General features: G+C 44.6%; 1 protein-coding gene across 5 annotated transcripts in view; it reads left to right on the top strand.

Annotated features, from left to right (window-relative positions):
- CD58 (CD58 molecule) overlaps positions 1–26,293 on the top strand; it is a 38,715-nt gene that overhangs the window by 2,597 nt on the left and 9,825 nt on the right. The window contains exons 2-9 of one of the 5 annotated variants that reach the window (XM_054198031.1): positions 10,536–10,835; positions 11,494–11,745; positions 13,673–13,768; positions 16,093–16,152; positions 16,363–16,419; positions 22,864–22,932; positions 23,105–23,173; positions 23,488–23,556. In XM_054198031.1, the coding sequence (XP_054054006.1) occupies positions 10,536–10,835; positions 11,494–11,745; positions 13,673–13,768; positions 16,093–16,152; positions 16,363–16,419; positions 22,864–22,932; positions 23,105–23,173; positions 23,488–23,556 (972 nt within the window). The other 4 variants (XM_054198039.1, XM_054198049.1, XM_054198020.1 and 1 more) reach the window with 4 other exon arrangements.

The raw sequence follows: 26,293 nt of genomic DNA, 5'->3' as shown, positions 1-26,293 counted from the left end.
TCAGCCTTCCCCTCCTGAATCCCTGCCTTCCTAGTCTTCCTGCATCTCCACCCAAATTCAAAGCACTGCACCTATCCCAGTCTTATGTCACTGAACATCTGGAGATGCGGGGGCGGGGGTGTGTGTGTGTCCGTGTAGAGAAGCATATAGCATAATCCAGCCTGAAGACATGCTTCTTCATTCTCCTGTGGGGACCTGTGGCACACAGAAGCTGAGGTGTAGCTTTGGCATCAGAATCCCAACTCACCACGTAAAGATAACTTGTTTTCACAGTGCGCTGCTGCGTCAGATTTCTGTGTAATAAAATCTCAGACTTGCAAATACAATTCTTAAAACTGTAAAGGTCACATTGAGGCTATGAAGTAGTTTGATTTTCAACCTACCAAGATCATGTTCCTTCAGTCATTGGAAATTCAAGCCAAAATTGTGTTCAGTTTTGGGATCATGGAGATTGTATGTGGGTGGAAGAAAAAGTCAGTGTAGTATCTGTGGATCAGTTTATTGTAGAAATCCACAGAGAGATCTTTGCACCCTCCCTATATGAGGTGAATAAATTGTTGGCTACCACATCAGCAGGAGGATCTCAGTGCCAGACACATGGTGGGAACATTCTGCGGCACTGCAGATGGCAGCCAAACTTCTAGTGGCTTTAGCAAGAGTCAGGACTTCACCCCGAAAGCAGAGAGGGTATGGGAGGTAAGCCGGATGAGCTAACTAGAGCGCCCAGAAACATTCTGCATCTGTAGTGAGGCTTATCTGAAATCCAGGGAACTCCTTCAGTGTTCTGAACATCAACTCATTTTTAAGCAGTATTACTACCTTCTAGTTCTTGCATATTTTGCTGAGTTCCTTGATGCTTTGTTTCCCTATTCAACTTCTTTTACAAGAATTGAGTTTTATGAACTGAGGGGAGAAAACCTGGTTCACTTAAGAGCAGAAGTTACCATATACAATATGGAGCGTGGGCTGTCAGCATATTGGCTGACAGAAGGGTATTTGTTAGCAATTCTCATGTTTTCTTTCTGACTTCTTCTCAAAGTGACCAACAGAGAAACCAAATTTACCTTAATGTGGCTTTTTATTTATTCACCATTAGACAGCTTAACAGGTTTGGGATGGTTTTTGTTTTGGTTTTAACATTTCCTTCCTTTTTTTCTCTACACGCAGAAATACAAGCTCCTTTCTAAGTTTTTTTGTTCATCACAAAAATATCAGGATTGCTCAATGTTTTTTCCGGTGTCTTTACACTCTATGAGAGATGTCATGGGAACTACATTGCAAGGTATTGGGATGAATGGGGAAAAAGCTGGACTCCTAACAAATTCAGGTTGCTTGTAGAATGTGGTTAGTTCGGTAGGTTGCTAATAGAAATGTTAAACACAGTTTAAAATGATATGAGTTGAAAAATCGGGCATCGGCAATATGAAGCTGATACCTGATTATGTTGTCCTGTTACCTTACTTTTGAATCTTCCTGCATAAACAGAGGAACTTCTGAATTTCTCACAAAGAGGGGAAGAAAAAAAAGAAAAAATCCTCTGCCCCCTGCTTAAGAACTCTTGATAAATCCTTGCCATTGATATTTAACACTACAGGATGAACACAGAGTGAAAACTGTTGCTGCTAGTTTCTTGGATTAATGTGATTAATGGTTTTAGTCCTTAGAAAGCCAGGAACACCTCTGGCTTACATGCACAGACTCCTTTGGTCTTGAGGGTTGACAGTGTGGTTAAAGGTGTTTGCCAAGAAAATAAAGATTTGATTGTGTATATTGATTTGTCTTTTTTTTTTTTTTTTTAATGGGCCTCCTATGAGTTTACAGTTTCATGAGACCATATTGGCCGTGTTGAGGGTGGTGTGGCTATAGGCTGCCTAGATGATAGAGGGTTTGGAAGAGGCATGGGTTGTAGTTTGGAGTACATTTCAGCTGGTGTTGGTGAACTGGTCTTGGTGAACAAGAACAGTTCCTCTCTGTGTCATCCGTTTGTTCCATTCTTTACAAACAAAACAGCAGAGATGATCTGTCTGGAAATTTAACTAGGTTGAGGGAAAAAAATTATTGAGACAGATTATTTTCTCAGTCCTGTTGATCATACAGCAACATAAAAGCTGTGCTGGTACAGCATGGAAGTGCTATCTGGATGTTGGGAATAAGTGGCCAGAGGATTTAAACTGCTTTTTTTCTGGAAGTTCAGGGTACGCTTAAATGCAAGTAGGATCTGTCCCTAAGCAAAGCCCAGAGATCAAAAATAATTAGTATCCTACAGGACACAGTGATCCTCTGGATCCTCTGTGACTCTTAAGTTCACCATTGCCAAAATGGGGAAGCCTAGTTCTCTCCTTCCCTCTCTCTGTTCACACTGCCATGTGTTGGCCTGGGCAGGCATTCACTGGGTTTAACTCATTGTGTTAATGGCAATGTAATTTGTCAAAAAACCCTATAAAGTTAATGAACGGTGTTCTCAGTCCAGGGAGCATGCCAAAGGAGCAGGACCCTGAGACTGCAAAAAGGAGGGCAGAAGCAGGTGGAGGGGAGGGAGAGTGGGATGGCTGCACACACACCACAAATCAATTGTCTGCGGCAGGGGGCACAAGATTTTTAGAACAGGAGTTCTCACATTGCAGCCTGCTCCTGTGTGTGACTGGAAGAAGGGCCTTGTTGGTTATGTTCTTGACAGGAGAACTAGCTGAATCTAGGTTGCCTCAAAGTACAGGCAGTAATAGTCTACTATATAAACCCTTCTGAAGCTGGAGTTAAGTGATTAGGTTATCCTAAGTTTGTATATGCAGAGCACATCATGCTATAACTACAGAACATAAAAATATGATTTTATGTGCTCTCTTCCCACCATTGCCCCATATAGTGCCTCTCAAAGCAAAAGATTTGGAAACCGTGGTCCTGCAGTAACCCCTCCTCTGTATGGTGAATTCCCTGGAGTACTGCTCTGTTAGTGGACTTAGACTTCTGCAGAACAGATGAAGTTTCCCTGCTCTAGAACGGCATGTAAGAACGAGTGTTTTAAGGCAGGTCTAAGTCTTTCTTTGCCTCTTAGAGAATGTCTTGCACTTCCATAGTCTTTCTTAGTAAGATGGGTTAAACCAATGATCAGAGTAACTGTGACTGAATAGTAACAAAGTCATAATGCTGCTCAGAGGTAATTTCTGGGAACTGAGGCTCGGAACTGAGAAGGGCTATACAAAGCTGAAATTCTTGGGTTGTAAGACTGCATTACTCTCTGAGTGATAGGAATGATGGAGGTGAATTCAAGTTTGTGATGGATGGTAAGAAGTTGCATGGCAAACTGGATGTGGTTTGCTTAGCAGAAGTGAAAACTCCTTACTTAACCCACGGTGATGATGAGAGCTGTGAGTACGTGAAGTTTGCTAATAATGTTGTGTGTATCTAGGCTGTTACATCAGAAATTTCCCCTTGCCGTTAATGGAGTGCAACATAACCAAGTATGAGAGAGGTGCAAGTGCAGGATGACCAATGTGTTAGCCACTGTACCACAGTAATTAAAAGGCAGAGATGTGACATTAGCTAAAATACCAGTAGCTTTGTGAAGCTTTTTCTGCTACCTTTAGTGTGGCTCTGGTGACACCGTACACATACCTTTTTCCTGGTATATGAACAGGCAGACTTGCTAGAGATGGAATATTTTTGTTGATGTCTGTTTAGTATGAAATGAATAGTCTTACCTAGAACTAACCTAAGGCAATGCTTTGGCAAAAAGAAAACACATAAATAAAGAAGGTGCCACAAAAATAAGAGCTCATCCATTTACATTCTGAAAGGGGAGCATCCTTTCCAACTTGGAAATACTGCACAGTGGATACTGCTAATACGAAGTTTATTTAGAGGCATTTCCTAGAGTTGCTTTTATATCAAAAGTTTTCATGCTTAAGAAAATTTGCCAGAGCTGCATGATCAGTATGCATGTTGAGATGAGCACTGCACTGGGCTCAGAGCTTCCATTTCAGATCTTTGAAGAAACAGACCTCAGCTGCAAAATTTTGCACTAGACAGATTCTGTCCTTAATTCAGAGGCAAAGACACCAGGATTTCAGGTGCATTGCTGTGAACCAGATCCTCTTGGCTCACAGGAGAGTCAGAGGTGGGTAGAGATCTGGAAGTAAGTTGTGAAGCCCAACCTGGTCACTTGCTTGCCCCCTTTCAGCAGGATGGAGTATGAGAATCAAGAGGGCAAAAGCACGAAAAACTCATGGGTTGAGATGAAGACAATAAGTGAAGGGGGGAAGATAAAGCGGGGGGGGGGAACCAAGTGATGCGAAAGCAATCACTCCTTCCCACCAGTGGACTTCTTTGAGCGGCAGCTACTTTGGAAAAACACCCTCAGTCTCATTGCTGACCATGACATATGGTAGGGAGTATCTCTCTGATCATTTGGGGTCAACTGTCATAGCTGTGTCCCCTCCTAATGTCTTGCTCATCCCCAACCTACTTCTAGGATTGGTCAGAGTGAGAAAGAGAGGTCTTGATGCTGTGCAAGCACTGTTCAGTAATAGCTAAAACATGAACACGGTTTTGGTCACAAATTTAAAACACAGCACCATATGGGCTGCTATGAAGAAAATTAACTCCATCCCAAGCAGTCCTAGTACACAAGTGCATGGTAGCAGTGACCACACCAAGTAGTAGGAAGAGCAGGACTGGGCAAGTAATCAGAGGACAAGGGGAGTGGAAGAGACTTGTGCAGGAAGCGGAGTGGAGGGAGCTAGAGAGATCTGCAAGGTTCTGCAAATGGAAGAGAGATGTAAGTGAGAACAGGGCAGAGGAACTGAAAATTCTGGGTATTGCAAAAAAAGAAAAGAAATCTTTGAAACTAAACTTACAAAAATTGTTGGAGATTTGCACCTTCCCCTCAATTCTGATGTCAGTCAGCTGGTGTCTGACTCTGGTGGCACCTTTGTTTCTGTGGAGCTAATGTTTTCCCCATTCCTCAGCTTCTTTCCTGGAAGTATCCAGAATTGCCTAATCTGCATCATAGCCAAGCTTTTCTGTCTCTTGCTTGTGCCTAAGCTCAGTTGGAATCCACCTAGTCCTCCTGTGAGTCACATAGCAAGGCTTTGATAACCCTGCCATAGGCTTCCCTGAGCTGCGCAGTGGAGCGTGCTTGGTCTTCCTCCTCTTCAGGCTGTGCCAGTGTGCATGAGGGAATTATAATGCAGCGTGGTTAGGACATTAGTGAGAAGGCTTTAGGCTCTCCTTCAATTGACTGTGCATTTTATCTCTTTAATGTAGGAAAAAGTCTTGAACATGTGGTTTGACTAGTGAGTTACTGGAGAAAAGAGAGGCAGTATCTCTGTCTGACGGCCTTATTTGGAAGGTCTTACCTCTGTGCTAGGAAGGTTTAGGGCTGTGAACCCAGAGTGGAGAGAGGTAAGCGCCCTCGGTGAAGGGATTGGATTTAAGGTACAGCTCAGTCCTCATCATTTCCTGCTAGCTATTTTAAGAAATCTGAGCCTGGGGCATGGGTGCGGTCGCTGCACTCTGAGCCAGGCCGGTGCTGCTGGCCAAAGGGATGGTCTTACTCATGTTGTTGTTTCCTCTCCATTCCATGCACAAGCACTCATGTTCCCACAGCAAGTCACATCTGGGAATTAACAATCCTTCTGTGTTTTTTTTGTTTGGAGTGAGGGGTGTGTGTCAGGTTAACTGTCAGAAAGTTGTACTTGCTGCATGACTAATTGCGGGAACAGGCAGACAAAAACAATGGAGAGGGAGGAATGGGTAGGTCATCCGCATACTTGTGGTGAGCAGCATAGCTTTAAAATGACCGGGTAACCTTTGCCTGTTGTGAGGCCTGTGCTGAGGGATGTAATCGGAGGCATGGATTTTGTGGTGGGGAGGGACTTGGACTTGTTGGTGGGTGCCACCCTTAGGACCTGCCTTTGCTCATGTGTAGAGCTCTGTAGATGCAGGCAGCCCCATATTGTCCAGGAGTAGCAACACATATCATAACAAGTGAAAAACTCTGCTTTTGATGTTACATGTCAGATTTGCAGTCATTCCTACCCGAATCCAGTTTGCTCTTGCAACAACCTGGGACACTGCTACAGCTTACTGTCGTCTGCATTCTCTCTTTCCTGGCTGTAGCTTTTGCCCGTGCTTTCATACCTCGGGTCTAAGTGCTTTCTTACTAGAGTTTGGGAAGAGGGTCATGTTTGTGGCCTGTGGGGGAATTAGGAGGACTATGGATGAATATTCTGATAGTCCTTCTGGACTGAACTTTTATTTCAGGATTCTTGGCAAGTGATGGTTCTGAGGGTTAGGAGGGAACCTAACTCTCCGCTGCTTACAGTTGCTGGGGGAATTCAAAATAATAATTAAAAAAAAAAGCCTAAAAAAAGGGGTAGTTGGGAACTTACAAAAAATAGAACAAAAATCCACTATTTAAAAAGCCCAACTCCTGAGGCAGACAGTTCCTTGCTATATGCTAATCTGTAAGGACTTTGCCACCCAGTTTCAGCAGGTGTGCATTTTGAATAGGTACTTGAGACCAGGAAAGATTATAATGATAGCATTAAAAATAAAAAGGGAATTAGCTTACAGAAGTTCTCCGGAATAACTATGCCTCACATCAGCTCCAAGAAAAGTAGTGAAGAAAATAAAATCAGGTATACAAATATGGTAATGAAGCATTTATTGCTGATAAATGGAATATTGAATTCCACTTATCCAGTCTGAACAGAACATGTGGATACCTTTAGCCTGCTTAAATCCTTAAAGAGTCCGAATTATTCAGGTGAATACTAAAACTTGAGTATAGCATGCTAGGTTGTATGAGCGACCTGTTACACTGTGAGTGAAGGACTGTGCCTTGTCTTATGTAGGTTGCAATCCAAGCTCTCCATTCAGAGACATGATTCAGTTAGCATGGAGTTCCAGGTTACATGCATTAGCTGAGTTGTTGTCAAACATGAGAAAATCTGAAATGTTTTCATGTACTGCAGAGCAGGCTAAGATTCGTGGCTTGCTGTTTGCTGCAGGCCAAATCCATGCACCCATACTGTTGTTGCGGTTCAGCTGATGTGTGGTAGGCAGAACACTTCACTGTGGCTCTGAATCCTGCATAGGATGAAAAGACTGTGTAGGTAAAGGTATCTGGCTGCTGGAGAAGTGGGAACAGAAGGTGATGTAGATGAGATGAGGTGGTGGATGTGCAGAATAGGATTTGCTCGCACAATGTTAGCTTCTCTTTATCAGTAACACTTTCACTATGTAATTTGTTTGGAAGGGTAGAACACAAAGGCATGCCATAAGAAGGAATTTGGAGTGGATTGAAGGAGATACAGGAGCAGGTAGTCTGACAGTTTCTGTAGAGGCTACTGGAGGCCTTAGCACAGCACTGCTTTGTTGTGTGAACTTTATCTTGGAATAAATAATAGGGTACAATAAGGAGAGAGGGAGAAAGCAGAAGAATATCGTTCTTATTTCTAGTCTTCCAAAAAGAGTGTATAAGAGTGTTTAGCTGTTACTTCTCTGTCTTTGCTCACAGCAGAGAAGTTAACTGCTGTGGAATGGGAAATCTGTCTCCATATAAAATGAAATAGAGAAGAGGAGGAAGGGTTCCTTAGAAATTTAGAAAGTGTGTGATGACACGTGCATTCATTAGAAGCTCAAAGATACGTGGTGGAGACCTTATGCAATGTTTCTGTATGATGTATAATTTCATTGAAAAAAGGAAGCTGACAGTGTTGAGTGGGATGTTTCTTCATGTTTTCACTGGAGTAGTGAAGCAGGGAAGTAAAAGCATCCAGCCCCTGGTTTTAGACAGGAAATGATGGTTATGCTGAAAGGATAACCTTTTCCCTGTCTTGCTCCTTGGAGTCCTGAGTGTCCTTGGGCAGGAACTCTTCCGTTCCTTGCTGCCAAGTCTTTGTTTCACCAGATGGCAAGAAGAGAGTACGCTGAAGAGGATGGCACTTCCCCAAGATAAGCAGAAAGTGTGGAGGAAAAATGTGTTTTTTAGCTCTGCTTTCTTCCAGTCTCATTTCTGGAAGAAAGCAGAAACAATCTTACCCTCATTACTCCAGGCTAGCTCTTATGACTTAAAGAGAGCAAAGATGCGGAGAGTTTATGCATCAACATGCATCAAGACCCAGGCTTAGGAAGTTATTAGTGGTTGGCAGAGCAGTAGTGGCTGTCCTTGCTCATGTTCTTACTCCCTAGCAAATGGCTGCTTTCCTCCCAGAGAGGGTTATGTTACCTTCCTCTTGTCAACAGCTACTGTGCTTGGCTTATTCATGCTGACGTTAAGCCACCACAGCTTGGTTGTGTCTGTGATCCAAAGTTACTAAGAGGTAGAATTTCACAGTGAGTAGAGCCGGGAGTTTTTCTCCATGCTAGGAATACTATAGGTCTCTGGGCAGTGAGAGATGACTTCTTGAGGAAAACACACTCCTAAAAATTGTCTTTATGAAGTCTCCAACAAGACTGCAAGCTTCATCAAATCAACAGTGTTTTGTCTTGCCCAGCATCCTGCCTTGGACCACAGGGTCTCCAAACACAAATGTTGGAGCTCCTGGGTTCTTCTGTTTTCTGAACATTTTTAATTGAGATGGGTGGAAAGAGATGCTCATACTGCAGCAGTGGGAGCAAGTGAGATGTTTAAATCTGTCTGAACAGGATAGAAGACAAAGATAGGCAGGTGGGTTGTGTTGAAAAGATGTGTGAGAGATAGCCGAGCTGTCTTAAGCATGTTTACTTTTCCAGTTTCTGTGCCTGAAAAAGGCCACAGCATAAGTGCAGACAAGAAGTAGAAACTGTAGTGGCATGAGAAAGAGTACTTTCATGGGTAAATTGCAAAGAAATTGGATAGTCCATGAAAAGTAAGGCATGGAGAAGACCACCTGTGTGTGCAGTTCTGTACTCAAGCACAGAAGTGTGTTTCCCATTGCTTGCTTTCAGTCTCCTGTCTGAGACAGTCTTTGTTTCTATGGTGTGGCACCAGGCAGAAGAGCAGGACACTCAGTATGCTGGTGAGCATTGTTCGTTTCTGATGGGGAACCTGATCTTCTTGATGACTGGCCTGGCTGACCTCCCAACTGCTTTCATATGGAAAGGAGATAGGATGTGAAGCAAGATGGGCTATGGTTTGTTTTCTGGACTCATATACAGTGAAGAAGTGACTTGTTTTGATGTGATAAAGCTGTAGTATCCATGTTGATTTATGAACATTAGTAAGCAAGGGAAGCACAGAATGATATAGGGATTGGTGGGTTCTTGACTTGATGCCATTTAGGAATCAAAAAAAAAAAAAAAATCAAAATGAAAACAAACCCAAAATCGTAGCTGTCACTTGGTAGCAGTTGGCTTGAGGAATAGGCTTCTGAAATATTTCTCTTTCACCATGCACAGCTACTTTTTAAAGGGACGTTTTCCATGGTGCATATTGGGAATCTTGCCTTAATGTGAGACCGCATGTATATCTTAATCATGCCCTTCCTTCAACTTAGTAGTAAAAAGTTACCAGCTACCGTGGAGCAGAATCAAGTCCTTAATGCATGTGTAGCTTGGAACTCAGTATTGGCGTGTTTTTGTCTATGTCCACATACATGTCTGCCATGGCAGTAGTCTTGGGATTTTTCAGAGCCATTCAAAGTTATTCGGAAGTAGGAGATGGTTGCTGAAGACTGAAGCAGGGACACAGAGATGCTATTGGTCTACAGTATCCCTTCCCTACAGCAGAATTTTGTCTCATCTGTTAGATCTGTAGATTTTTTTGCACATGAAGCTGTTTTTAATAAAAACTAGGGAAAATCTCTTATCCGTCTTATTTTCTGTTGTTGTTTGTTTATTTATATTCAAAGTTTAGGCATTTTTAAGCAAAATATTATTGATTCAAAACTGATAGCAGTTAAGGTTTCTGCTCCCATTTCTTGCTTGCAACTCTGCTAGATCTCAAAGGTTGGGATGCTATTTCACATACATTGGCTGTGAAATAAACTTGCTTGAGTGACATTTCCAAGGGAAATCCCTAGTATCCTCATGACTTCAGAGCAGGTGCTTTGAACCACGTAGCAATTTTGTGTCAGAAGTGTGCTTTTTACTAACTCTGTTAATATTCATGCTGGAAGAATTGCAGCTTATTTCCTCAGCAGGAGCTTCAGTCTGGGCATTCTGCAATAAGATTCTGAGATAAGAATTGTTGTCACCAGCAAAATCTCATTTCATCTTTTTCACCAGACCATGGGCAGGAGACTAATTCAAGTGAACGGAGGGAAAGTACTCAGGATAGAGGAGCTTAGGATAGGGAAGAAGATCGTGACAAATGATTCTGTCTGGGACCAGAACATGGAAACTGGATCTCTTGGTGGTGCCTGTCACATGGTTGTGCAGACAGGCTGAGTTTGGGTAATTCTTAATTGACACAAACCTTACTTTGCAACATTGTGATGTGCTTCTAACTTAAATCTGAATGTATCTCATAGCGCATACAGCATTAGTCAAGTAATAGTTTGTAAAGCAATTGTTAAAATAACTTTTTTTTTTTTTTTTTTTTTCCCCTGTAGCACACATCCACTGCGAGGAAGTGTTTGGCATCGTGGGAGAAAATTTTACCTTTCCAGTAAAAATAGACCAAAAACCAGTGGAAATTTTGTGGACAAAAAACAAGGATAAAGTGGCTGAATGGGAGGGGCAAAGCAAAACAACATATTTTACTTCTCTCCGTAACAGAGGCTTGCTTAATGAGGAGAATGGGTGCCTGACTATATTTAACTTGGAGAACAGTGATACTGGCACATATGTGTTAGAATACTTGGATTCTATGAATAAAAAATATAACTTAACCTTTGCACTTGCTGTGTTAGGTAAGTAGTGGAAGAACCGCATAATGAATTTGCACCACTTTATTCACTTTAAGAAGGTTAGAAAGCGGATTGTTTATTTGTCAGGAAAACAAACAGAAAGAGGGCGGGTGTTCTTTGGCTCTATTGTTAAGTTACTTAGGCGCTTTAAACAAATTTTCAAAGGTGGCATCTAATTTGTGTGCCCATCACTACTCACCTTGGAATGTCTTCTAGAGTGTGTGTAGATGGCACACTGTGTACTTTCAGGTAGATAACTAAACTCTTTGAGCAAGCTGACCAAGTTATCCTAGGCATTATGTATCTACTGAAGATGCTCCTGCAGGCATATTATATGTGCTTGAATATCTGTGGCATCATCCTGTGCTGATCTGCGCAGCTTTACTAGTAGTCTTTGGGAAATATATTTGACAGTGTGTATATTAATCTTATTGGTGATGAACCATGAGAAGTCTCCAACTAGTCACTGAAGAACCACAAACAGGGCCACTCTTAGAAATGCATTTCTCTCTCACGCACAAGGTGTGCACACACACGCACCTTACATGTATGCTTTTATCTATGCACTCTCCTGCTGCTTTTGTTGCTCCAGCCCTTGTCCTGTGCTAAAATTCAAGGCAGTTTATAACCAAAGTAATACAGAATGTTTTCTCTCCTTCAGCTCCCCCTCCAGAACCTGAAATAAGTTGCAACATCAGTGGTGGTGACCTTGCGTTAAAATGTACAGGAGATTTCCAGAAGCCTCTGATTTATACTTGGAAGTTCAGTAGCTTACCAGTCACTCATCAGACCCAGGAAGTTTTCATCTCTAAGAATGTTGATGCTTCCGAGAAAGCTACATGTTTCATTAAATTCTCTCAAACGGAAAAGAGCTCTGAAATCTCTTTAACTCAATGCTTTCCAAATAGACAAGGTAATGAATGGGTCAGGTTGTATATGCAAGTCTGAGGGGCTAGGTTGGGAAGCAGCATGGACTTTGACTGTAAGATTTCTACTGACTTCTCAGGAAGTTAAATTTAAAGAGTAAAAAGCATCAGAAGTGATTTGTGTGCTAAAAGTGTGTTTAAGGTTGTTAAAAGGTATGAGGTTGACAGCTTGATCCCCCTGGAAAGATACTTTTTGCATGGATCTCTACAGAATAAAGCCTTCAGCTGTATCTTGAAATGAGTAATAATAAAGAAGGAGACATACTTAGATCTCTTCTAAACCTTCTGGCCTTGTGTAATTAATGCTAATGACTATTGTGCTCTTTGTACTGCTTTCCATGAACTGGAATGAAACTATTAAGTCATTTCAAATAAGTCATCTAGCAGCCATTAGATAAAATAATTTCTCATCTGGCGTGTGAGTGATTCAATGAGCATCCTTCACAGATAAATATAAAAAGGAGAAAAGAGAGTTTTCTGCTATTGCTTATTGCTTTGGGACAGCCTCAGCTGAGCTTCAGGTCAGCTTGAGGCTTGCCTCTTTTTTTTTAAACATAGAACGAGAGCATGTTTGGAACCATCTGGTTTGTAGGGTGCATAAGGCAGTCTGTAACTGACAAAATTTCCCACTTCTGTGCAAAAGTCATTTTCATGGCTTACCAGTACAGAATTCTTCCTTCTTCACTGGAATTATGTGTTGGAGGGATGTGGTGAGTTGACCTTGGCTGGCTGCCAGATGTGCGGCAAGCTCTCGATCAATCCTCCCTCCTCAATGCAACAGGGTGAAGAAAATATGACAGAAGCCTCATGGGTTGAGATAAGGACTGGGAGATCACTCAGCAGTTACCATCACAAGAAAAGCAGACTTGAGTAGAATTAATTTCATTTATTTCCAATCAAAATCAGATCAGAGTAGGATAATGAGAAACGAGAACAAATCTAAAACACCTTCCCCCACTGCCCTTTCTTCCTGGACTCAGCTTCACTCCTGGTTTCTCTACCTGCTCCCCCCAAGTGGCACAGGGGAATAGGGAATGGGGATTGTGGTAAGTTCTTCACATGTTGTCTCTGACACTCCTTCCTCCTTGTGGGGGAGACTTCTCACACTCTTCCTGCACTCCAGCATGCGGTCCCACTCATGGGAGACAGTCCTCCATGAATTTCTCCAGCATGGGTCCTTCCCACGGCCTGCAGTTCTTCAAGAACTGCTCCAGCATGGGGTTCTCAATGAGCTGCAGGTGGATATCTGCTCCACTGTTAACCTCCATGGGCTGCAGGGGAATCTCTGCTTCGGTGTCTGGAGCACGTCCTCCCCCTCCTTCTTCACTGACCTTGGTGTCTGCAGAATTGTTTCACATATTTTCACTCCTTTCTTCCAGCTGCTGTCGTGCAGCAATTTTTACCCTTAAATATGTTATCACAGAGGTGCTACCACCATCATTGATGGGCCCACCTTTTGCTAGCAGCAGGTCCGTTTTGGAGCCGGCTGGCACTATCTCTGTCTGCCATGGGGGCAGCTTCTGGCATCTTCTCAAAGAAGCCACTCTTGCAGCCTCCCTGCTACCAAAACCTTGCCTTGCAAACCCCATGCAAGACATTTGCTGAAATTTCATTTGGCTGAGATCTGGCTCAGCCTTTCATAGGCTGAAAAATGGAATAGCCATCACCTTTCAAGCGGTGATATGCCTTCACTGAACTAAGATACTTACCATGTAACTTTCCTGGAGCTGGCTTAGGGTTTTGCTGATAACCTAAGCAAAGGTTATTAACTTTGTCGCATTAATTTCTTGAGGTTACTTGTTTAAAAGCAAATAGCTATAAAGCCCACTCAGGGTTGTATTTCTACTGAAGAAGTAGTGTATCACATAGTTGCTTTTCAACTAACCAGTCATTATTTCTTTTTTTTTTTTAAAGGAGACAGCTATGACAAAAGAAGCAGAGGCGGCCTTATTGCAGCTTTTGTTCTCTTAATTGTAGTTGTAGGAATACTAGGATTCCTATGCAGAAGAGGTATGTATAGCATGTCCTAATTGAGCTTAACATGCTTCAAGATTATCCTGATTTAAGGTTCTGTAGAATGCATGCAAGTTTCTGGCCATGGTATGTATTGTAAATACAGTAATAGAAACAAGTACAACTTAGGCAAAAACTAGTAGATTTAAAGGAAATAATATATTGAACTTTCCTGTGCTCAGTCACTGGGCTCTGTGTACTGGGAAATGCTCTAGTTTGTACTTGCATATTTCTCCTTCAGACTGTGTGTTTTGTTTACTGTATGCTTCTACTTACCAAGCGTCTGTCCTCTCCCGTTGCTACCTGAGTGTGCTTCCACTGCCTCTTTTGAGAGCATCATAAAGCTGCTCTCAAGATCAGATTTATCGCTGGGACAGACTCTTACTAGGGTCTGTTGAATACCTTATGCTGAGTCTAATCTAACAACTCCGTGTGCTCAACTGATACATAGGGACATCTGTGCCTCCTGTCAGCCTGTGTTGCCATCGTCTTGGAGTTCTAGATTTGCTTCATGGTTCATCCCTACGCTGAATACAAGTATCTCTTGTAAATCTGACGATTTATTTGGAAAAGGTAATTGTAAGCTATCATTGTGTATCTCTCGCTGGCACCTTTTTAGGTTAATGTGTCAGATTGTATTCTGGCTTGAAAAAGAGATGCACACCATCTCTTCTCTTTGTGTTTGAGAGTGTCCCAACCAGGAATACATTGCTTCATCCTAAAGGTGTTCTGCATGGAAGACTCCTGTTGGTTTCCCAGTGGGGTCATCATTTAGGGGTCATTGGAGGTTGAAGAGCGTGGGATGCATCTCCTATCCGGGAAGGGCTGATTGATGATATTCAGGAGGGAGGCTCTGATCAGAGCATACATACGTGTATTTTGCATGTGAAACTTATGCTTTCATGATCATTCTCCATTTAGTTTCTGTTAGCATGAAATCATGAAATAAACTAGATGGGAAGGAATCTCTGGAGGTTTCATTGAACTTGCTGCTCAAAACAGGATCAACTTCAAAGCTAGATCAAGTTGCTCAAGGCCTTGTCCAGTCAAATTTTGAGTATTTCCAAGGATGGAATTTCCACAGTCTCTTTCAGCCTGTGTTCCAGCGCTGAGTCACCCATGTGGGGAAGGATGTTTTCCTTATTTCTCTTAGACATTTCCCTTTTGCAACTTGCAACCATTGCCTCCTGCCCTTTGTTCTGTACTTTTGAGAGGATTTTCCTTTGTTTTCTCTGTAAGTTAGTTGTAGACTGCAATTAGCCTTCTTTTTCTTCAGGCTGAACAAACATGATTCTCTCAGCACCTCCTTGCACAGCTACTGCTCCCTAAACATCTTGATGGAAATTTGCTGAACTACCTTCAGAATGACGATGTTTTTTTATTAATCGAGAGCCCAAAACTAGACATAGTACTCCACATGTGGTGTCACCAATACGGAATAGAGGGGAAGAATTATTTCTGTTGATGTGCTGACTATGCTTCTGCTAACAGAGCCCAGCATTTGTTAGGCTTGTACTGCAAGGGCACATTTCCGACTAATATTCAACTCATCACCCACCAGGGCTTCCAGGTCCTTTTCTGCAGAGCTGTTTTCTAGCCAGGCAGAGATAGGTGTACAGCTCCATGGGATGATTTCAAGAGGTGCAGGACTTTACGTTTGCCTTTGAACATCACGTCTTTTCTGCCAGCACATTCCTCCACGCTGTTGACGTCTCTCTGAGTGGCAGCCCTGCTCTCCAGCATATCCCCTGCTCTCCCCAGTTTGATGTCATCTGCAAACTTTCTGAGAGAGTCTTCTGCGCCCCTTGTTGATGTTGGTGGTGTTAAAGAACACTATGCTTGGTATCAACGCACAAAGAATGTCATTCATAACTGGCCATCAGTTAGACTCAAAACAATTCAGCTACTTCCCTGGAAACAGCAAAGGTTTGACCATGCTAGAAAAGAAAATTGTTATACCTCAGTAGGGTAAGCAATGCACAGGTATAATCAAACAGAAGTTGTGATTTGCTGATTTAAGTATAAGACTCAGAATCATGAATTGGTAAGCTCTGCTTTCATTTGGTTAGATGTGTTCTGATTTGTTGTTGTTGCAGGAGGCCCATTTTGTTGATCTGTCGCTGACTGTCTTTGCCCCAAAACAATATTTCCCTCTTTCTTCTTTCCCAAGTCAAGTATTCAGTTGCATGTCCTCAGTGATTTTTTTTTTTAATTTGGTTTGAGGGGTTGGTGGAATGGATGGAGGCTGTCAGCTAGTTTCCAAAAGCACAAAATGCTATTTCTGTGTAATTTCTCCCGATATTCTATTTGTTTTTGTGCAGGTAGAACTAAACTTGTTAGAGGAATTGCTGCTCAGAACAACAGTCCAGTGTGTGGCTCAGGTAAGAGAGCTAGAGTGTCACAAATGTGTAGAAATCAGACTATTGCTTCAATTTGGTCTAGGCTTGTAAATTTTTCCTCTGTGGCAGTACAGTCTTTTACTGGAGAGGTAAAGGAGTAAGTTTTCTTTCAGGCCTTAGTTGTTTTACAGAGTGTAGTTATTTTTTTCCAGGTCATTAATACATTTCTAAAATAAATACATTTCATTATAGGAGAACATAAGCCACTTTGCTCTGTGGAGAGTCAAGAACAGCTTAACTCAGACAGAGGTAAGAAACCTGTATTGAGGTATAGATGTTTCTAAACATCTACTGTTGGTTGCAGCAAGGAGTCTGATCTGCTCTTCCCTTTTGTTGCAGGGTCTAAGCTTTTGAGTTGGATTTTAGGGTGTGCACATGCAGCCTCAAAGTCTCAGTTGAGGTCCCCTGTGAAATGGAGTCAGGCTGTTTGTCATTATCTCTGGTGGAAGACAGTACTCCATGTGCATCTGTCTTTAACCTCTCTGATATCTGCTGGGAAGGCAACACAGCAATTCAAGCAGTCAGGAAGATTTCTGAGCAGTGTCAGGGCAACTTCTTCACACAGGCTACCAGATGCACCAGCAAGGGCTGATGTGCAGCTGTATCTGCTGCTCAGTAACAGGAAAGGTTTGCATGGCGATGTGGTCACGAATAGCTGCCTTGGCTGTAGTGACCAAGAAACAGCTCCGGACCCTGAGAGGTGTGAGGAAGTTAAGCATCAGAGTACAGGCCCTGTGCTTTCAGAGAGCAAATTTCTGCTTCTTCAGGAAGATGGGAGGCAGCAGGATCTCATGGGAGACAGTTTTGAAAGGCAAAGGAACTCAAGAGAGCCATCATGCCTTTAAGGAGGACTTTCTCCAAGCATAAGCACAGACCATCCTCATGGTCAAGAAAACAGGCAGGCAAATCAGAAGATCAGCTTTGCTAAGCAGGGAGCTCCTGACAGGGTGCCAGTGCAAAAATTGCTTATACTAAATGTGGAGGCAGGGGCAGGCTACAATGGAGGAATTTAGGAACGCTGTCCAGGCAGGTAAGGATGGTGTCAGGAAAGCCAAGGCTCAGGGAGGCTTGAAACCATGAAGGGATGACCAGGACCATGAGAGCAGCTTCTGCTGCTGTGTTATCTGTAGAAGAATAAAAGAGGAAAATGCCAAACAGGGGATTTAGTGATATCTGATGCTGATATAGGCTGTAGTATAGGCTAGATGAGCAGACAGTGAGGTGGACTGAAACCTGAATGTGTTTCTGTTCACAGGAGAAAGATGATGACTGTGAGTAAGCAGGATGGTTTTACTAAGCATAAATCGCAGTTTACCAACTTGACAGCCTTTTTTGGATGAAATTACTAGATCTGTGGATGAGGGGAGAAGAATGAATGTCATACCTTGACTTTAGCAAGACTTTTCATGCAATGTCCCACAGCATTGTTGGAGTCCTAAGTTGGGATGTCCTAGTCTGAATGAATGTCTATCTACATGGGTGGAAAACTTGCTAGATTGTCAGGCCTGCAGGTAGCAGTTAATAGGTTGTATTCCACATGGATGCTGGTCACAGTTGGAGTACTGAAGTGATCTATTTTTTGGTGACCTGGACAAGGGAGATAAAACAATGTCATTGAATTTATAGATGACAAAATTTATAGATGCAAAATGTAGAGTGCAGTCAATCAATATGAGGGCAGGATTGTCATTCAGAGAGAGCTGGAGGGGACTAGGCCTGTGCGAACCTCATGAAATTCTGCAGAGATAATGCAGGGTCCTGCACCTGGATGGACCAACAGCTTAGGGGAACAGGTTGAGGACCCGTGTAAATCAGAGGACCCTCTCCCCTCTTCTCACCAAGCAACAGGAGAGGATCGCAGAGAAGAGGGGGAATGGAAACAGGTCCCTGCTCGAGGAAGCAGGCGAGTCCCCTCCCAACCTCTCCCAGCTTCCCAGTTACCCCTGCAGAACAGGTATGGGGTCCTGCAAGAGGAACTGGCCAATGGAGAGGAGGATGGCACACCAAGACTAGAGAAGACAGAAAGTACACGTCACAGCGGACCCAACTTCACTACTAGCTCCAAAAGGAAAAGGAGAAAGGTCATAGTTGTGGGTGACTCTCTGCTGAGGGGGGCAGAGGGACCAATATGCCGCCCTGACCCGCTACACAGGGAAGTCTGTTGCCTCCCTGGGGCAAGGGTCAGGGATGTGACAAACAAACTCCCAGACCTAGTAAACCCCACTGATTATTACCCCCTGTTAGTATTTCAGGTGGGTAGTGATGAAATGGGTAGGAGGAGGCCGAAATCAATTAAAAGAGATTTTAGAGCCTTAGGGCAGCAGCTCAAGGGGTCAGGAACACAAGTTGTCTTCTCTTCTATCCCACCAGTGGCAACTGTGAATAAAGAAATTGATAGGAAGAGGCAACAGATCAACTTGTGGCTCCGGGACTGGTGTTACAGGCAGGGCTTTGGGTTTTTCGAACATAGGTGGCTATATGAGACACCTGGCATGTCATTGTCAGGTGGGACACAGCTGTCCCAGAGGGGGAAAAGAATTTTGGGGCAGCAGTTAGCAGGGCTCATTGACCAGTCTTTAAACTAGATATGAGGGGGGAAGGGGAGATAACTGGGCCTGTCAAGGTTAAACCTGAGGAAAGCATGCCACAGTTTGAAAGAGACCAAATTAGTGAGGACTCCCACTCTGACATTTCATCAGAGAAAGGTGATAGAAGTTTAGAAATTACTGCTAGAGAACATTGGGAAAACCCTTTCCTAGAAGGGGAAAAGGGTACTAGACTAAGAGTTAACAAAGCTCATGGACAGAGCTTTAAGCCGAAAGTTAAGGGGGAAGGGGATAAAACCAGGCCCACTGGTAATGAACCTGAGTGTCAAGGGCCAAAGATGGGGGTGAAATCAGTAGCCCAGGTTAAGTGCATCTACGCTAATGCACGTAGCGTGGGCAACAAACAGGATGAGCTAGAAGCCATTGTGCGGCAGGACAACTACGACATAGTCGCCATCACGGAAACGTGGTGGGATGATGGTCATGACTGGAATGCTGCAATGAGTGGCTATAAGCTCTTCAGAAGGAATAGGCAAGGAAGAAGGGGGGGGGTGTGTGGCTCTGTACATTAGGGAGCTGTTTGACTCTATAGAGATAGACTCCAGTGATGAAGAAGTTGAGTGTTTATGGGTGAGGGTGAAAGGGAAGGCCAACAGAGGTGATTTTGTGCTGGGAGTCTGCTATAGACCACCCAACCAGGATGAGCAGGTTGATGAGGTATTCTATAAGCGGCTGACTGCAGTCTCGCAAACGCCAGCCCTTGTTCTAGTTGGGGACTTCAACTTACCAGACATCTGCTGGAAATATAACACAGCAGAGAGCAGGCAGGCTAGGAGGTTCCTCGAGTGTATGGAGGATAACTTCCTGACACAAATGGTAGGTGAGCCTACCAGGGGAGGTGCCTTGCTAGACCTACTGTTCACGAACAAAGAAGGGCTAGTGGGGGACGTGGAGGTCGGAGGTCGTCTTGGGCTTAGTGACCATGAAATGGTTAAGTTTTCCATCCATAGTGAGGTAAGGAAGGGGGTTAACAAAACCTCCATCTTGGACTTCCGGTGCGCAGACTTTAGCCTGTTCAGAACCCTGGTTGGGAGAGTCCCATGGGCGGTAGTCCTGAGAGACAAAGGAGCCCAGGAAGGCTGGACGCTCTTCAAGAGGGAAATCCTAAAGGCCCAGGAGCAGGCTGTCCCCATGAGGCGCAAAATTAAAGGGCGGGGAAAATGGCCGGCCTGGATGAACAAAGAGCTCTTGATGGGACTTAAGGAAAAAAGGAAGGTTTACCACCTTTGGAAGAGAGGACAGGCAACTCAGGAGGAGTACAGAGATCGTGTTAGGTCATACAGAGAAAAAATCAGGAAGGCAAAAGCCCAGCTGGAACTCAACCTGGCAATTAACATAAGGGACAACAAAAAAAGTTTCTATAAATACATCAACAAAAAGAGAGTGACAGAGAATGTCCATCCCTTACTGGATGCGGGGGGAAACCTTGCAACCAAGGACGAGGAGAAGGCTGAGATACTTAATGCCTTCTTTGCCTCTGTCTTTAATAGTCAGACCAGCTACCCCCAGGGTGTTCAGCTTCTTGGGCTGGAAGATAAGAATGGAGAACAGGACAACCCCCCTGTAATCCAGGAGGAAGTAGTTAATGATTTGCTTATGCACCTGGACACGCATAAGTCTATGGGGCCGGACGGGATTCACCCAAAGGTTCTCAGGGAGCTGGCAGGAGAGCTCACCAAGCCTCTCTCCATTATCTATCAACAATCCTGGTCAACAGGAGAGGTGTCGGATGACTGGAGGGTGGCCAATGTGACGCCCATCTACAAGAAGGGCCGGAAGGAGGATCCCGGAAACTACAGGCCTGTCAGCCTGACCTCTGTACCGGGAAAGATCATGGAGAGGATCATCCTGAGTGAGCTCTCAAGGCAAGTGCAGGGCAGCCAAGGGATCAGGGCCAGCCAGCATGGGTTTATGAAAGGGAGGTCCTGCCTGACCAACTTGATCTCTTTCTATGACCATGTGACCCGCTTTCTCGATGAGGGGAAGGCTGTGGATGTTGTCTACCTGGACTTTGGTAAGGCCTTTGACACTGTCCCCCACGGCATTCTCCTGGAGAAACTGGAGAATCATGGCATAGACAAGTGTACCCTCCGCTGGATAAAAAACTGGCTGGATGGCCGTGCCCAGCGAGTTGTGATTAATGGAGCAAAATCTGGTTGGCGGCCGGTCACCAGTGGTGTCCCCCAGGGCTCAGTTTTGGGGACAGTCTTGTTCAATATCTTTTTTGATGATCTAGACAAGGGGATTGAATGCACCCTCAGTAAGTTTGCGGATGACACCAAACTAGGTGGGAGTGTTGATCTGCTTGAAGGTAGGAAGGCTCTACAGAGGGACCTGGACAGGTTGGATCAATGGGCCAAGGCCAATGGGATGAGGTTTAATAAGGCCAAGTGCCGGGTCCTTCATTTTGGTCACAACAATCCCGGGCAACGCTACAGGCTTGGGGAAGAGTGGCTCGAAAGCTGCCGGGCAGAAAAGGACCTGGGGGTGCTGGTGGACAGCCGGCTTAACATGAGCCAGCAGTGTGCCCAGGTGGCCAAGAGGGCCAATGGCATCCTGGCTTGTATCAGAAATAGCGTGGCCAGCAGGAGTAGGGAATTGATCGTGCCTCTGTACTCGGCACTGGTGAGGCCTCACCTCGAGTACTGTGTTCAGTTTTGGGCCCCTCACTACAGGAAAGACATTGAAGTGCTGGAGCGTGTCCAGAGGAGAGCCACCAAGCTGGTGAGGGGTCTGGAGAACAAGTCCTATGAGGAGAGGCTGAGGGAGCTGGGCATGTTTAGTTTGGAGAAGAGGAGGCTGAGGGGAGACCTCATTGCCCTCTACAACTACCTGAAAGGAAACTGTAGAGAGGCAGGGGTTGGCCTCTTCTCCCAAGGGAATAACGACAGGACCAGAGGAAATGGTATGAAGCTGCGGCAAGGGAGATTTAGATTAGATATTAGGAAGAATTACTTTACTGAAAGAGTGGTCAGGCACTGGAACAGCCTGCCCAGGGAGGTGGTGGAGTCACCATCCCTGGAGGTATTTAAGAAACGTGTAGACATGGCTCTTCAGGGCATGCTCTAGTGCCCAAGATTATTGTTTGTGGTGGGGTGTTGTGTGTGGGGTTGTGGGTGTGGAGTTTAGTAGGTGGGTGTTGGTGTGGTGTATTTTTTTGTTTTTTGTTTTTTTTGGTTTTTTTTGTGGTTGGACTCGATGATCTCAGAGGACCCTTCCAACCACTAAGATTCTGTGATTCTTGCACTGGTGCAGAATAGGGACTGACTGGCAGGGGAGCAGCTCTGCTGCAAGGTACGTGGGAGTCCTTATGGACAGTACAGTATTAGTCAACAGCACTCCCTGGCAGCAAAGGCAGCTGATAGCATCCTAGAATGTTTCAAGGAGTCCTTAAGCCAGTACATTGAAGCAAGTAGTTATTTTCCGTTACCTGGCACTTGTTAAATGATGTGTAGAGTATTACAACTAGTTTGTGGACACCCAGCGCTGGAAAAGTGCTGATAAATTTGAGCAAGTTCAGCAGAGTGCCACCAATGTGGTCAGAGGCTGGAGCACAATTCATCTGTGGAGACGCTGAAGAAACTGGGCTTGTTCAAGTCCAGAGAAGAGCAGGCTTTCAGGGTACATAACAGCAGCTGCTAATACCTGTGAGGATATTGATAAGAAGACCAAGCCAGGCTGTTTACTTAGGTGTATAGTGGGATATCAAGGTGATGGTCCTAAATTGAAGCAGGGGAGATTCTGTGTGGATATAAAAAAAAAAAGATTTCTGCCTTTTAAGTATGACTAATCACTAGGACAGGCTGCATGGAGTCGTCATGGAGTCTCTGCCCTTGGAGGGTGTTAAGACCTGACTGGAGAAATTCTTGAGCAACCTCTAGAATGTTCCAGGAGCAACCTGGAAATGAATGTTGACCTTTCATTGAGGAGGGGTTGGGTTATAGACCTCCTGGATTCCCCCCCTGGGCAAACCTGAATGATTATTACAATTCTTATGAATTGTAGCTGGTGACTCATCTCTAAGTAATGACTGATACCACTGTGAAGTTATGCAGTGGGATGTAGCTACCCTGTGATCTCTTTTCAGAGCTCTCTACCAAGCAGAACAGCACCCTGATGTCCAAGTGTGCAGATGACCATGGTGTAACCGAGGGAGGTGAGTGCCTGTTCTGTGGTGGAGAGCTGTCTTGGGGGAAAGGTGTTGGCTTTGTGGTGTTAGCTGATGGCAGTATGTTGAGTTGTAGCTAGCAACTCACTTCTATGCAATGGCCAGTACCTTGAAGCTGAGCAAGGCAGGGGACTGTAGTTGTCTTCCGATCTCTCTTCAGACATCTCTAAGGAGGACAACAGCAGCTTGCAGGACAAGCATGCAGATGACGATGGCGTAAATGAGGGAGGTAAGTGCCTGTGGTCTGGAGCAGTCTTTGTTCGTTGTGACTTTTGCCTAAAGCTTCTTGGTGTGAAGTTACGGTGACACTATGAGCGCTCAGTGCCTTCTGCGCTTGGCCTTTGCACGGCCTGGGAGGGAGCGTAAGGACAGTGTATGGAGTCTGGTATGGAGGAGAGAGGGGAGGTGTTGCATGATGGCCCCGGGGGGGGCGGGGGTTGTTGGTCAGGGCTATTATTGATGCTGAACAAATGGCCCAGCTCTCAGTCAGATTACTCTTGATATATATGGGCTGGGAGTGAATATCGCCTGTTGTCCTTGCAGAAGTGACCCGGGGTGCAGAAGGTGGAAATGAGAAGCGCCTGAGCAACTCTTCCAGCTGCAGTAAAGAAGGTATGTGAAGGGGAAGCTCCCTGTGTCTCAGGAGAGTATGCAGACTGTCACAGAGGCTGGCAGTAGCAGTGCTGGTCCAGGCTGTGTATAACCCTGACCCATTTTTCCTCAAGTACAAAAAAGAGTGAGAGTTATTAGGAGGCAGGGGGTGCATGTATGGTGGGCACATGCGTGTGTGATGTGTGCTAGAGAATCGTGTGCTTGTGCTGGAAGTATTTAGAACGCTGGCCAGTTTAGCCAGTTTAAAACTGTAGGATTAAGGGTTACTAATCTTCATTAATAACACACCTCTTGCTTAGGCTTGCATTTTTACTTTATTCCATGCCTTAACAAGTGATAAAGGCTTATAGTGGCTAAGGTGTCAGTAGATTTCTGAACTGCAGTTCTACCTTGTTAATTATGAATGTTGTTGAACATCATATCAAAGTAGAGAGATATTGTGTAACACTGAAGGGTTTTTTTATTGCTTCGGTATGCAGCTCTGTCTTCTTTGGTCACAAAGAATGCAGAGTTTACTTAATTTGTGTTTTGTTTTTTTATTCTTGTGGTTTGTTGTTGTTTTTTAAACCTACATGGACGTGATGGGAAAGCTCTTCTAAATAAACAGACGAGTGGGCCTAGGGAGTGACACATGGAATGAGAAAACTGGTTATTATGCTGTATGGGTGAATATTCATCAACACTACAATTTATGGATATTAGTGAAATTCAGGCTGCAAAAACACAATGTTTCTCTACAGTTGTTTCATATTCCATGAACTAGTTATAACCTTTACACTGTAGTCATCGGTTCTGTGTGCTGTGTGGTCCTGGTTCTGGTGGAGACAGGGTTGATTCTCCCCAGGTTCCAGTAGGGACACAGGTATTCCATCCCATGTGAGCCATGCCCACTCTGAGCTGCTGGGGGAGGGAGCAGGAAGTCGCTGCTTGGAGTGGGCTGGGGCATCATCCTGGGTTGGTTGGTGAGCAGAGGTTCTGTAATTGTGTTTGTATATTCCTCTATCCTTGTTACTGTTGGTGCTTTCTTGTTCCCTTTGCTGTTCTGTTAAACTGCCTTTGTCTCAACCCACGAGTTTTGCCTTTTTCTTCTGATTCTTCCCCGTGTTGAGGGAGCTTGAGAGAGTAGCACGTGGTTCTTTGTTGCCATCTGAGGCCAAACCATGACATGCGTTTGCTATGGGGGCATAACAGGCCTCCATTTATGTATCTCCAAAGATACTTAGCCCTCTCAGTCTTTTTTCTATGGTATGTGTGCAGACCAGAGCATCTGTGAGGTCACACAGCTGCTTCTTGTGGGGGACTTCAACTTCCCAGATGTCTGCTGGAAATACTACACAGCAGAGAGGGAACAGTCCCAGAGGTTCCTGGAGTGTGTGGAAGACAACTTCCTAACACAGCTGGTGAAGGAACCAACTAGGGGAAGTGCCCTACTAGACCTACTGTTTGTTAACAGAGAAGGTCATGTGGGGGATGTAAAGGTTGGAGGTCGTCTTGGGCACAGTGACCATGAAATGGTAGAATTTTCAATTCTTGGTGAAGCAAGGCGGGGAGCCAGCAGAACTGCCACCTTGGATTTCTGAAGGGCAGACTTTAGCCTGTTTAGGAGCATGGTCGAGAGTGTCCCTTGGGAGGCAGTTTTGAAGAGCAAAGGTGCCCAGGAAGGCTGGTCATACTTCAAGCAGGTGCTCTTAGAAGCACAGGAGAAGGCCATCCCCATGTCTCGAAAAACAAGCCGATGGGGAAGAAGACCAGCCTGGCTAAATAGAGAGCTTCAGCTGGACCTCAGGAAAAAAAGGAAAGCTTACATTGTCTGGAAATGGGGTTGGCAACTTATGTGGATTGTCAAGATATAACGAAGTTATGTAGGGGGAAAATTAGAAGGGCCAAAGCTCAATCAGAACTCAGCTTGGCCACTGCAGTTAAAGACAATAAGAGATTCTTTCAGTATATCAATAGAAAGACTAGGGAAAATGTAGGCCCACTGATGAATGAGACGGGTGCCCTAGTGGTGGAAGACACAGAGAAGGCAGAGTTACTGAATGCCTTCTTTTCTTCGGTCTTCACTGCTAAAGGTGTCCCTCACGAATCCCATACCCTGGAGGCAAGGGGGAAGGTCTGGAGAGAGGAAGATTTTCCCTCAGTTGAGGAGGACCATGTCAGAGACCGCTTGGCCAAGCTGGACATTCATAAGTCCATGGGCCCTTATGGGATGCACCCGCGAGTGCTGAGAGAGCTGGCAGATGTTATTGCTAGACCACTCTCCATCGTCTTTGAAAGGTCATGGGGAACAGGAGAGGTGCCTGAGGACTGGAGGAAGGCTAACATCACTCCAATCTTCAAAAAAGGCAAGAAGGAGGACCCAGGGAACTGCAGGCTGGTTAGTCTCACCTCTGTCCCTGGGAAGGTAATGGAGCGACTCATTCTGGATATCATCTCCAAACACGTTGAGGAACAGGAAGTTATTGGAAATGGTCAACATGGATTTACCAAGGGTAAATCATGCTTCACCGATCTGATAGCTTTCTATGATGTTATAACGGGTTGGCTGGATGAGGGGAGAGCCGTAGATGTCATCTACTTTGACTTTAGCAAGGCTTTTGACACTGTCTCCCATAACATCCTCATTAGGAAGCTGAGGAAGTATGGGCTAGACGAGGTGACAGTGAGGTGGATCGAGAGCTGGCTGAGTGACAGAACTCAGAGGGTTGTGATCAGTGGCATAGAGTCTAGTTGGAGG

The sequence above is a fragment of the Rissa tridactyla genome, chromosome 1 (genome assembly GCF_028500815.1).
Source record: "Rissa tridactyla isolate bRisTri1 chromosome 1, bRisTri1.patW.cur.20221130, whole genome shotgun sequence".
Classification (NCBI taxonomy): domain Eukaryota; kingdom Metazoa; phylum Chordata; class Aves; order Charadriiformes; family Laridae; genus Rissa; species Rissa tridactyla.
Note: the sequence above shows the minus strand (reverse complement) of the source record. Positions and strands in the feature narration are given on the sequence as shown.